Source organism: Anas platyrhynchos, chromosome 19 (genome assembly GCF_047663525.1).
Source record: "Anas platyrhynchos isolate ZD024472 breed Pekin duck chromosome 19, IASCAAS_PekinDuck_T2T, whole genome shotgun sequence".
NCBI classification, from domain to species: domain Eukaryota; kingdom Metazoa; phylum Chordata; class Aves; order Anseriformes; family Anatidae; genus Anas; species Anas platyrhynchos.
The window spans coordinates 487,275-498,097 of NC_092605.1; the positions used below are offsets into that span (position 1 = coordinate 487,275).

Sequence of the window (10,823 nt, forward strand, 5' to 3'; positions counted from 1 at the left end):
CTGGGGGTTCCAGGAGGGGAAGCGGTGGAAGCCAGCGGCCTGCTGCTCCACAAACACTGTGCTCAGCGCCTATTTTTAGCAAGTCCTGCTCCTCACGGACAGCTTAGCAGTGAGCAGGCAGCTCCCGCAGCCCCCGTGACCGGGCTGCCGACACGCTGCTGCTCTGAGCGCTCCTTCTGCACGCTGCGAACCGCAGGAACCTGCGGACCAGGCCACTCCAGGAAGACACACGTGGGCAGTTTCAAGTTCTTTATTAACCCAGAACAGTACTACTGCCTCCCCTCGTCCTTCAGGGGAAAGCCCAGGCCTGGCAGTGAAGTGCTTGTGAATACTAAAGCTGTAATTGCTTCAAGGAATGCAGAGCAGAGATTTCAGGCAACTCTCGAAACTATCTTGGCGGGCGCCTCCTCCTCACTCGTGTGTAAGTAAACAAGCACTGGAGACAGGAGGCGGTTTGAGCACGGAGATCTGTCCTAATCAGCCTGACCAGAATCCTGTCGCTTGGAGCTTGAGGATTCTGACTTTAAAAAGCACTTTTACGAGAAGTTAAAAAAAAAAAGAAAAAAAAGAGAAAACCCTTCCAGAAGCTGAGTCAAGCAAAGGGGAGAAGAAAGAAGAAGGTCCTCCAGTTATGTTACAGCAAAGGAAGCAGGCTCAAATTTTTGGAAGGCTCAGGAGGGAGCTGGATATGGGATCTAGAGTCAAGAACCATTTACTCAAAGCAGAGACCCTTTTCCAGGTAGCTGCATTTTAACAGTAACTGTAGCCCAATCCTTTACAAATTCAGTCCTGAGCCTCCAAACCCTTCACAGATAACTAAGCATTGTGAAGTGGCAGCACTTGAGCAGAAAGTCCTGATTTTAGAGAGGTGACTCTTCCTGAAGTGGTGTATTTCCAAAGGAGTCTGCTTTAACATGCAGACTCTTACTAGACTCCGCACTTTTTAACTTCAAAGGCTAGAAAGAGCCTAGGAGTCAGGCAGGCAAATCAAGCCCTCCTTCTCCCCTCTTCTATTTTAAAAAACTTGCAAGACACCTCCAGCAAGTTACCAGCCGGCTGGCAGGCTGCACAGCGTCGTTAAGAGGCTGCTGAGGGCCAGGCTGCTGCTGTGTCAGCTGAGGTTGTGCCACGGCTCCATGGCAAGGAAAGGGCCATCTCCCCAGACTACATTAAAAAGGAAATGGGTTTTGGATACTAAGTTACTGCACATTGTCTTAAAAAAACTGGAATTTAGGAACAGCACAGGAGAGAAAGAACTGGTTGTGTTCACTGCAAGCCACCAGGCTGAACGCACGCTGGGTGCAGAGCCCACGGCTGTGACGAGCGACCAGTGCCCTGCAGCCCAGCGCAGCAGCCTTCCAGTACCTGCTTGTGGGGCAGCGTCAGTCATTAAAACTTTTCCATGCTCTGAGAAAGGACCTCCCGTACTGTCAGCCTCTGTCGTCAGCTCCCCCCGGCATCAGCTCCAGCTGATCCTGGCTCCTGGAGCAGAGGCCCCGCAGGCTGGTTTGGCAGGCAGAGCTCTCAGAGCTGGGACCCTTTACAGTTTTGCTAAAAGCAGGGGAAGCCGGATCTGAAGTCCGGGAGCATTCGGCTTCTTCCCTCGTTCCCCCCCCACCCACCCCCCCACTGAAGCGCAGCAATCAGGAAGTGAAGATCTTTCGGGCGGCAGGCACATCCAGCTGCTTCGCCCCCAGGGGCACGTTCTCTTTGTTGTCTGACCCCAGCTGCTGGGGCCGCTTTTGGAAGTAGCAGGCTCGGCAGACAGAGTGGTATTTGTCTGCGCCTCCGATCACCTCCACCTGGCAAGGAAACGGGAGGAGGGACTCTGCAGGGCCCAGCTCACCCGGGGAGATCCCTTCTAGACCAGCAGGGCTGGCAAACAGAACTAGTGGGGTATTTTCGGTTCCAAGGGAACTCACCTCCCTCTCTGCTCCCAGCCTCTTCGTGTAGGAGGCCTCTCGGTAGCACTCCATGCACACCGCGTTCAGCTTCACCACGCTCTCAGCCAGCGGGACCAGGTTCAGGATGCTCCCAAACGCCTGTGCCAAGACGGGGGCGGTTCTGTTGGCTGGGTTCCACGAGGCTCCCAGTACAGCTACTGGACTGGAGGACGTGCTTTACCTTTCTCTGGAAAGTTCCATCGAGAGCAGCAACAATGACCGTTTTGCCAGCGTTAGCCATCATCTCACAGAACTCCACGATGTCTGGGAACTGCAGGAGGCACAGAAACAGCAGGTTCAGGAGGAAGGGGCAGCGCTTCGCTCCAGATCCAGCAGGATGTGCCCAGGCACAGCACGGGCAAGGAACACGAGAGCCAGGCTGCCCGTGAGGAAATGAGAGCCCCCGAAATGGAGGGGCCCTGTCCTCAGCCTGTGGGACTGGGGAAAGGGAAGGGATTGACTGCAGTGAATGTCATGGAGCAGGATCGAACCGCCCGAAGGTGTCCGAGCACGAAGCCGAGGGTTCCGACCTCCTTCACGGGGCGTCCCGGCAGGGAGCAGAGCCCCCCGGGCTCCCCCGCCATGCACTTACGAACTGCCCCTCGTCGATGCCGATGACCGCGGCGCCCAGCGCCTCCTGGTACACGTCCCTGAGGAGGCAGGCGGGGAGCGCCTCCATGGTGTTCCTGCGGGAAGGGGGCGGTGAGCGGGGCGGCCGGGCTGTAACGGGGGTCCCGCGGCCGCGGGGACTCACCGGTCGTGCGTGGAGAGCCCGGCGGTGCCGTAGCGCGTGTCCTTGGCGTACTTCACCAGCAGGCAGCGGTACTGGGCGAGCTGGAACCGCCGCACCCGCCGCATCAGCTCCGTGCTGCGGGACACAACCGGTCAGCGGCCCCGCACGGCCCCGCTCCCTGCCCCCCCCCCCCCCCCGGTCCCGGTCCCGGTCCCGGTCCCGGTCCCGGTCCCGGCCGTACCTCTTCCCGGAGAACATCGGCCCGAAGATCACCTGCGGGCAGAGCCAGCCGGTCAGCGGGGCACCGGCACCGGCCCCGCAGAGCCCCGGCCCCCGCCCCGCCGTCGCCCCGCGCAGCCCCCGCGCCCTCCCGGTACCGATCGTGCCCCCGGTAACCGACCGGGCCCCGCCGCACCTGGATCTGCCCGCGGGGCCGGCCGGGCGAGCCGGGGTGGACACCGGGCACGGTGAGGCAGCTCATGGTCCCCGCTCCCGCGCTCCCCGCTCCGTTCTCCCGCGCTCCCGCCGGCTCCCGCCGCGCGCCCAACCGGACGCGGCCCCGCGCCCGCGAGCCGCCCGCCCGCCAATCCGGGCAGGGCTGGCAGCGAGCCCGGCCAATGGGGGCGCAGGGCGGGAGAGCTCGGCACGGAGCGGGGCGGGGCCGGGGTGGGCGGGGCCTAATTGGGGGCGGGGCCGAGGGGCGGGCACGGAGCGGCCCCGAACGGCCCCGGGCGGCCCCTGGCGGCCCCGGCTGGCCCCGGCCCCGGCCTCGACCCCAGCGGGCAACGGCCCCGGGGCGGGTCCGGCACGGTACAGCCCGACCCCGGCCCGACCCCGGGCGGCCCCGGCGGCCAATGGCAGCGGGCGGGCACGGCACGGCCCGACCCGGAACGGCCCCGCTGGGCTCGGCACCGCCCGGTGACGGCACGGCCCGGCCCGGTCCGGCTCGGCACGGCTCTGCTCGGCTCGGCTGAGGTGGCGGCGGTGGCGGCGGCATGGGCCGGGGGCGCTGGCAGCACATGGCGGCGGAGGTAGAGGGGCGGGCGGGCGGTGGCGGTGGTGGCGGTGCCGGTACCGGTGCCGCCGGCCCGGTCCCCGCAGCCCCCGCAGCCCCCGCAGCCCCCGCAGCCGCCGCGCGTTCCCGCAGGAGCTGCAGCAGCAGTACTCCCCCAGCCGCTGGGCCCGCCGCCTGCGCGGGGACGCCGCGGTGCAGGCGCACATCGAGGCGGTGACCGCAGGTGAGCGGCGGCACCGGGACACCGACGGGGACACCGGGCCCCGAGGGGGCGGCGGCTGCCCGGTCCCGGCGCTGAGCCTGTCCCCGGCCCGCAGGAACGCAGCGGGCGCGGGCCAGCACCCGGACAGCGCTGCACGTCCCGTACGGGGAGGGGGACGGCGAGAGGCTCGACCTCTACCTGCCCGAGGAGCCCTCCGAAAGTAGGTGGGGGCCGGGGGGCGGCGGGGCCGGGGGGGCTGCCCGCTGCTCACCTCTGCCATCCCATGCTGTCCCATCCCGTGCTGTCCCACGCAGCCTTCCCCGCCTTTGTCTACATCCACGGTGGCTACTGGCAGTCCCTGAGGTAAGGCGGCCCCCCGGTGAGGGCTCCCTTGCAGGAGCTGCCGGCCCTGCCTTTACCTCTCCTTCTCCGGAGAGCGGTGTCCCGCCGGGGCTCGCCGCGGGTGCCCCGGACCCGTGGGTGCCCCCAGGCAGCCCTGCAGGACGCCCGTCCCCGCGGCGTGCCCAGCTTCTGTCCCCCCCAGTAAGGACGCCTCGGGTTTCGCAGCCCTGGCGCTGGTGGCACGGGGCGTCGCGGTGGTGGCGGTGGGTTACGACACAGCTCCCAAAGGTAGGCACTGTCCCGCTGTGGCCGGGACGCCCCTCGCTGGCCCGGTGCCCTCCTGACCCTGCTCTCTGCCCAGGCCACATGGACGCGATGGTGCTGCAGGTGCGGCGCAGCCTCGCCTTCCTGGCGAAGCAGTACCCCGGGATCAGGTGGGCAGCGCACGGCTCCGTGTCCCCGTCCCCTGCTCCTGCAGCCCCTTCAGGCAGTGAGCCCACGTCACTCCCTGGGTGGTTCGGTGCTCGGAGGTGGCTGCAGCAGCAATGGGATGGGGTAAACGAGCCCTGAGCTGTAATAAAACCTCAGTGCCCCAGGCTGAGTGCGGGCAGCACCCATCCACGCTCCTTTGTCACTGCAGAAGGGGTGATTTGGTGTGCTGGGAGCCGTGGCCATGCTGCAGCCTTTGGGGCTGTGCTGCTCCCTCCGCTCTGCCTGGGATGTCCCCAGGCAGCACGTGCTGTGCTGTTCCTTCCCGTGTTTGCTCATGGCTCCTTCTCTTTAGGGGAATTTACTTGTGTGGACACTCGGCAGGGGCTCACCTGGCAGCTATGGTGCTGTGCACAGACTGGACGGAGTTTGGAGTGGTTCCTGATATTCGAGGTAGTGCCCAGAGACCTCTGCTCCCCCTGCTCTGGGAGGCTGGTGCTCAGCACCAGGGGGCTGCACCGGGGCATCTCCTGCTTTCCTGGCCCAGCTGCGTGGCTCTGAGCTGCCAAGGCCCAGGGACACGTGGCAGCGGGGGCTGCTCCCTGCAGGGAACTTCGCCAGTCTGCTGGCGAGGATGGGCCTGGGCAGAAAGTCTGCCCAGGGCAGGGCTGCAGCTGAGCTGGTGTCTGCAGCTGGACATGGCCCTCTCTGCAAAAAAAAAAGCTGAGGGGGCAGTCAATGGGTGCTGACTCAATGGGGGCAGTCCGTGGGTGCCGGGGGGACAAGAACCCGGGCTCCTGGGCAAGCCGCCCTGGGGTCAGCAGCGCTGCCAAGAGCCAAGGTCTTCTTCTGCCCTTTGGAGGCCTGGGATTTGGGCGTGAGGAGGCTGAGCTGCAGGTCCACTCACCCCCCCCATCTGTGCCTGCAGGAGCTGTCCTGGTGAGCGGTGTGTACGACCTGGAGCCCATTCTGCACACCTACGTGAACGACGCTCTGAACATGAGCCGGTGAGGCCGCCCGCTGCAGGGACGGGCTTGGGAAGGGGCCCAGGCCGCCCGTGTGTGCGTGGCTTCGGCCAGGGCAGCCCCTGGGCGAGCAGCAGAGCCGTGCAGCCCGCGCTGCCCTCCTGCAGAGCTCTGCCAGCCTCGGCTCAGGGCCTGCAGCCTCTGCCGAGGGCATGGGGAGCACAAAGGGGCCCCCTCTTGGAGTGAGAGGCCACGTTGGCTGCCACTACGTTTCCTCCGCAGGGAGGTGGCCCAGAGGAACAGCCCCATGCTGTGTGTCACGCAGGCAGTGCCTGCGGCCTGCGAGGTGCTGGTGGCCGTGGCCCAGCACGACTCCCCCGAGTTCCGCAGGCAGTCGCAGGAGTACAGCCAGGTGAGCCCCACAGCGCCTCGCCCAGCGCCCCGGGGTGCTGCTCGGACCTATTCTCCCTCTGCGAACCTCCTGCGGCTGGGGCGGTGGCTGCTGTCAGCAGGGGAGGCTGCTGGTCCTCGATGAACCATCGCCCCTGCTGTGCTCCGGGCCCTGAGCAGGGTGCGCTGCCCCGCGCTGTGTCCCCGCAGGCCCTGCGCTCAGCCGGCTGGGCTGTGTCCCTGCTGGATCTGGCCAGCGTGGATCATTTCGACATCATCGAGAAGCTGTCGGAGGACACCTACATCCTCACGCAGGTGAGGAGCCCCCGTCCCCTGCAGCCAGCATCTTTCGCTGTCCCGAGCACAGCTCAGCCCCGTGGGCCAGGAGGGAGGCTGGTGGTGATGGGCAGCGCGGGACTGCTGCACGGGGCCTGGCTGTCACCTGCAGGGCTCGGGAAGGGGGACTGTTCCCCCGGGTCAGGAGCAGTGGGGCCAGGCACTGTTCACAGCATTTGGTTCCTCATCCCAGATCATTCTGAACATGATTGCAAGAGCCTGATGGCACGCTGGGAGCAAACTGGAGATGGAAACCACAGCGCTGTGCAGGAGATGGAAACCACAGCCTCGGCACCCTGCTCTGCTCCACCCTTGTTCCAGCCTGCTGGGTCTCCTCTGGTGGCACTGGGTGGCTGCTGCCCCAGACACCCCTCTGTAAGGGCTCTCTGGGGCAGATGTGCCTCCTCTGCTCCCCCCAGCCTGCCACCAGGCAGGGGGGCGTGCAGGAGGAGAGTAGCAGTTACCCCCCTGCCACTCCCTGTGCTGATGTTCCCCCACCGAGGTGTTCCTGTGCTTTGGGGCTGTCCTTGGGGCTGGGCCAGCTGCGGTGCACAGGGCTGCAGGCCTGCTGGGCGTCTGGCTGGATGACCAGGTGATGCAGTTTGCTCCCTCGGGTTCCTCTAAACTACTGATTGCCAAAATGAAATAAAATAGGAATAAATGCTGCCTGGGTGTAAATCCTCCAGGGAAGGCGGTGCTGTGCTCAGTTAGAGCACTCTTAGCTGATACACAGAGAAGCTGCCCTCCTGCAGAGCTCAGGTCCAGCAGAAGGGCTCCTCGTGTGACAGTCCTGGTCAGGTACAGATTGTGGTGCTGCAGTGCAGTGGTGTTGGTCCTGTGGCCGTGAGACACGTGCGTGTCCTCAGGTGTGCTCACCCTTCCATGGGGACCTCCGTGCTGTGAAAATATCCCCACTACACAGCAAGGGGAGGGAGCACCCTGGGGAGGAATTACCCTGCACAGCCATAGCACTGCCAGAACACGTTTATTTAGAGCCCAGTTAGAGCAGTAAGAACTGAGCTGAGCACACAGGGCTGCACGGCATGCCTCCTGCCCTGCTGTTCCTGTGCAGCCCGGCCCCTACGGCCCCAGATGCTGGGGTGCCTGGAGCGGGGCTGCCTGCCTCTGCCTCTGGGTGCTGTGCGGGCTGAGGACCAGAGAGTGCTCAGATGGTGTTTGCTGGGTGAGGAGCTGCCTTGGCACAGCCTGGGTGCTGGTGTGAGCTCTGGGCTCCCCTCCATCCCCAGGGCACATCTGGGAAGGAGCTCCCTGCCAGGAGGCGTGGGGCTCGCTAGGGAAGCTGTGACCTGCGCTCTCCTGGGGCTGGGCTGGCTTGGGGGGCTGCAGGCAGGGGTGGGGGGTGTCGTGCTGCAGCCTGGAGCATGCTGCAGGTGGTCCCAGCCCCTCTGCGGGCTGCCCCAGCCTGCAGACCTGCCCGTTGTCCCCCACTGGGGCTGGGGGAGGCACGCTGCCGGCTGGGCTCAGTGCCTCACAGCACTTGGAGGCCCAGGGCCCAGTCCCAGGGCCAGCCTCTCCTGGCACTTCCTGGCCACAAAGCCCAGCTTGTTCAGTGCCAGCTCGGTGTCGTGGGCTGAGACGTCGCGGTGCCAGACCGCACGCAGGGTGTGCGCTGCCCAGGGGAAGAGCAGCACGCTGACAGCATGGCCTGTCTCAGCCAGCTCCTCCTCGCTCACTGCCCGCATGTACGCGCAGAGCTCTGCTGGGGACGGCCACCCCCCCGGCACCGCCACCATCACCATGTTCGTCTCCACGGCCGGGAGGCTGACGGAGCACAGAGGTGACTGCAGCTCCTGGATGCCTGAGGGAGGCAGGGGCTGTCAGGCTGCCAGCCCGGTGCCCGGCTTCCCCGAGGGGAGGCCGCTCGAGCCCTGCCCAGAGCCCATGCTGGGGCCCCCTGCCCAGGACCCGAGGTACCTCGAGCGAAGCGCCGGGCGTTGCTGTGGTCTCTGCGCAGCGTTTCCTCTGCCTGCTCCAGCCCGATGCGGGCAGCGGCTGCCAGCACCCCTGCCTGCCGCATCCCTCCGCCCAGCAGCTTCCGCACGCGCCAGGCCTCCGCCACAAACGCCCGGCTACCGGCCAGCACGGCCCCAGCCGGGGCGCCCAGGCCCTGGGGGTCCGGGAGGGCAGCCTGAGCGCTGCCCTACCCCAGCCATGAGCTGGCTCACAGCCCCTGCCCCGTGTCCCAAAGGAGGGCAAGGCTGCAGCTTGAGCTGCTCCCGTCCAGCCCCGGGCGCTCCCTCCCTGCCCAGCTCACCTTGGAGAAGCAGAGGGACACCGAGTCACAGTGCTGGGTGATCTGCGCCGGCTCCACAGCCTGGGCCACTGCCGCGTTCAGCAGCCGCGCTCCGTCCATGTGCACCCGCAGCCCGTAGCGCTCCGCAAGCTGGTGGACCTGGGATGGGGCAGAGGAGCCACTGGTGTCCCCGGGAGCTGCTGGTGCCCCCTGGAGCCGCTGCCCCCAGCCCCTCCATGAGCCCCTCCGTGCCGCCCGCTGCCGGCTCCCACCTGCTGGAGGTGGGCGAGGGGCAGCGCGCGGCCCCCGGCCGAGCTGTGCGTGTTCTCCAGGCAGATGAGCTCAGGACGGGGATGGTACCGGCTGCCGTGGGCCTCCCGGACGGCCAGCTCCAGCTGCTCCAGGTCCAAGGTGCCGTCGGGCAGGTCCTGCAGCGCCTGGGAGTGCACCCCAGCCACCTGCACCCAGGGAGCGGAGCTGGGGGGGAGCGGCCCTGCCCTCCCCGTCCCCTCCGTCCCTGCCTCCCCGGGCTGCGGCTCGGGCCGTGCTGTCCCGGGCCGGGCCGGAGCCTTCCGTGCGGCCCCGGCAGCCAGAGGAGGGCAGCAGCAAGCCGCCGTGCCCGCAGGGAGCCGTGCTGGGGCCGGAGCCCGGCACCTACCTGCGCCACCCCGCCGTGCTCGTAGACGTGCAGGTGCGCCCCGGCGCCCAGGAGCAGCTGAGCCCCCCTGCGCTGGCAGTGGCACATCACTGCGGCACACAGGGGCCGTGAGGGAGCTGCACGGCCGCGGGCAGCCCCGAGCAGGGCGGCTCAGCTGGGGATGCCCGCGGCCCTGCGGCTCTGCTGCTTTGCAGGGCTCCGGTGCCGGCCGCGGCACCGCTCTGCAGCAGGACATCGCCTGCGGGACGGGGGCACGACCCTGGGGGAGTGCTGGAGCTGCTCCGAGCGTGGGGCAGGTCCTCGGGGGGTCTGACTGCCATGGCAGGAGGCAGGGGAGCAGGGCGAGGATGGGGAGCAGCTGGGGGGGCCCTGCTCGCCCTCCCTGCCTCGTGCACGCACGTGGCCAGAGCTGGAGCGGAGCCCACCCTCCTTGCAGCGCACAGCAGAGCCCTGCTCATGCGCGGGGCAGGAAAGCGAGCTGGGTAAAGGTTAATGGAGCACGAGGGGTGGCCACGGGAGCCCTCTCCACCAGTAAGGGGTTTGGTCATCCGCAACGGGAAGCAGGGCAGCGGCTCTGGGGTCTGGCCGGATTCATGCTGCACTGCTGAAGCTTGTGGTTGAATGGGCTGAGCACACCAGGAGAGGCACCCAGCTGAGCAGGAGCTCCGAGCTGCCTTCTCCACCGGGCTCTCCCCTGTGGCCATTCGGACGTGATGTACCTGGAGCTTTCTGAGCAGGACCGGGGCTCTCCTAGAGAGGAGTGAGGCTGGGGAGGGAGAGCTGCACTGAGCTCTGGGCACTCACCTGCGATGAGGTTTGCCATCGTGGCTGTGGGTACAAAAAGGGCATCTTCCATCCCTAGCAACTTTGCGGCCAGGTGCTGCAGCTCTGCACGGAGGAAAGGCACAGACAGCCTGTGTGAGAGGGAGGTCTGCTGGGCCTCGGAGGGGGCACCGCAGCCCCGTGACCCACAGCCTTGGCCCCCTCCCCAGCCCTGGCCCCGCTGTCCCTTGCAGCTCAGGAGCAGCTTCCCCCGTGCTCACCATTGACTGTGGGATCCTCGCCATAGTCATCATCCCCCACAGCAGCCTGGGCCATGGCACGCCTCATCGCCTCGCTGGGCTGGGTGACGGTGTCACTGCGCAGGTCCACCACGTGCTGCGGGCGCCTGCTGGGGACAGCGGGGTCCCTGCAGCTGCGCCAGTCCCTGAGGACAGGCCTGCCCCTCACCCCTGTGCCCTGCACTAAACCAGACCCCGCAGCAGTGGCTGTGCAGAGCTGGCCCTGCACCAGCACCTGCTCTGGGAGGGTCCCGTGCAGCCCACCCAGGCGGTGCTGAGCCCAGCCGTGCCCCCCAGCCTGCCGCCTGCCGCCTGCACGCACCCCAGGGCCGCTCCGCCCTGCACCGGCCACGCATCGCCCCCGGCTCCGGTGCCCCCATTTGCCCTGCTGCTGCGGCGGGGCCCCGGTCCGTGCAGCCAGGCCCGGCGGAGCGCAGCGCCCGCGCCCCGCACCGCCAGCATCGCCGGGACCGCCGGGATGGCCGGGACCGCCCC

The 10,823-nt window shown here is 67.1% G+C and overlaps 3 protein-coding genes across 5 annotated transcripts; 1 reads left to right on the forward strand and 2 right to left on the reverse strand.

Moving 5' to 3' along the window:
- Positions 1–235: 235 nt before the first annotated feature.
- Positions 236–4,419, reverse strand: TK1 (thymidine kinase 1). 2 transcript variants are annotated; one of them, XM_038165587.2, is made up of 7 exons: positions 4,165–4,419; positions 2,918–2,949; positions 2,698–2,811; positions 2,536–2,629; positions 2,125–2,214; positions 1,923–2,042; positions 236–1,802 (listed from the first exon to the last, which is right to left on the reverse strand). In XM_038165587.2, exons 1-7 carry the CDS (start codon positions 4,186–4,188, stop codon positions 1,644–1,646), a joined length of 633 nt encoding a protein of 210 aa, XP_038021515.1. In that variant the 5' UTR covers positions 4,189–4,419; the 3' UTR covers positions 236–1,643. The 2 variants fall into 2 exon arrangements, with proteins under 2 accessions (XP_038021515.1, XP_038021514.1); XM_038165586.2 differs by lacking the exon at positions 4,165–4,419 and adding an exon at positions 3,092–3,266.
- AFMID (arylformamidase) lies at positions 3,379–7,021 on the forward strand. 2 transcript variants are annotated; one of them, XM_038165582.2, is made up of 11 exons: positions 3,381–3,707; positions 3,824–3,914; positions 4,009–4,113; positions 4,208–4,256; positions 4,438–4,523; positions 4,597–4,669; positions 5,020–5,117; positions 5,593–5,671; positions 5,912–6,041; positions 6,230–6,334; positions 6,549–7,021. In XM_038165582.2, exons 1-11 carry the CDS (start codon positions 3,672–3,674, stop codon positions 6,576–6,578), a joined length of 882 nt encoding a protein of 293 aa, XP_038021510.1. In that variant the 5' UTR covers positions 3,381–3,671; the 3' UTR covers positions 6,579–7,021. The 2 variants fall into 2 exon arrangements, with proteins under 2 accessions (XP_038021511.1, XP_038021510.1); XM_038165583.2 differs by lacking the exons at positions 4,438–4,523; positions 4,597–4,669 and having other exon boundaries at positions 3,379–3,707.
- A 300-nt stretch (positions 7,022–7,321) lies between these two features.
- LOC113845562 (uncharacterized) lies at positions 7,322–10,823 on the reverse strand. The gene is made up of 8 exons (XM_038165575.2): positions 10,651–10,823; positions 10,311–10,435; positions 10,072–10,155; positions 9,268–9,356; positions 8,882–9,067; positions 8,631–8,768; positions 8,291–8,483; positions 7,322–8,174 (listed from the first exon to the last, which is right to left on the reverse strand). Exons 1-8 carry the CDS (start codon positions 10,788–10,790, stop codon positions 7,837–7,839), a joined length of 1,293 nt encoding a protein of 430 aa, XP_038021503.2. The 5' UTR covers positions 10,791–10,823; the 3' UTR covers positions 7,322–7,836.

Bases quoted from the DNA above. Each gene is read 5' to 3' on its own strand.
- LOC113845562 (XM_038165575.2), bottom strand. From the start codon at position 10,790: ATGCTGGCGGTGCGGGGCGCGGGCGCTGCGCTCCGCCGGGCCTGGCTG. The intron at 10,156-10,310 runs GTGAGCACGGGG...TCCTCCGTGCAG, and splicing joins CGAGGATCCCACAGTCAATG to AGCTGCAGCACCTGGCCGCA. The intron at 9,357-10,071 runs GTGAGTGCCCAG...TGTGTGCCGCAG, and splicing joins GATGGCAAACCTCATCGCAG to TGATGTGCCACTGCCAGCGC.
- TK1 (XM_038165586.2), bottom strand. From the start codon at position 3,157: ATGAGCTGCCTCACCGTGCCCGGTGTCCACCCCGGCTCGCCCGGCCGG. The intron at 2,215-2,535 runs GTAAGTGCATGG...TGCCTCCTGCAG, and splicing joins GCATCGACGAGGGGCAGTTC to TTCCCAGACATCGTGGAGTT. The intron at 2,043-2,124 runs GTAAAGCACGTC...GTCTTGGCACAG, and splicing joins ATGGAACTTTCCAGAGAAAG to GCGTTTGGGAGCATCCTGAA.
- AFMID (XM_038165582.2), top strand. From the start codon at position 3,672: ATGGGCCGGGGGCGCTGGCAGCACATGGCGGCGGAG. The intron at 3,708-3,823 runs GTAGAGGGGCGG...GCGTTCCCGCAG, and splicing joins GGCAGCACATGGCGGCGGAG to GAGCTGCAGCAGCAGTACTC. The intron at 4,257-4,437 runs GTAAGGCGGCCC...TGTCCCCCCCAG, and splicing joins GGCTACTGGCAGTCCCTGAG to TAAGGACGCCTCGGGTTTCG.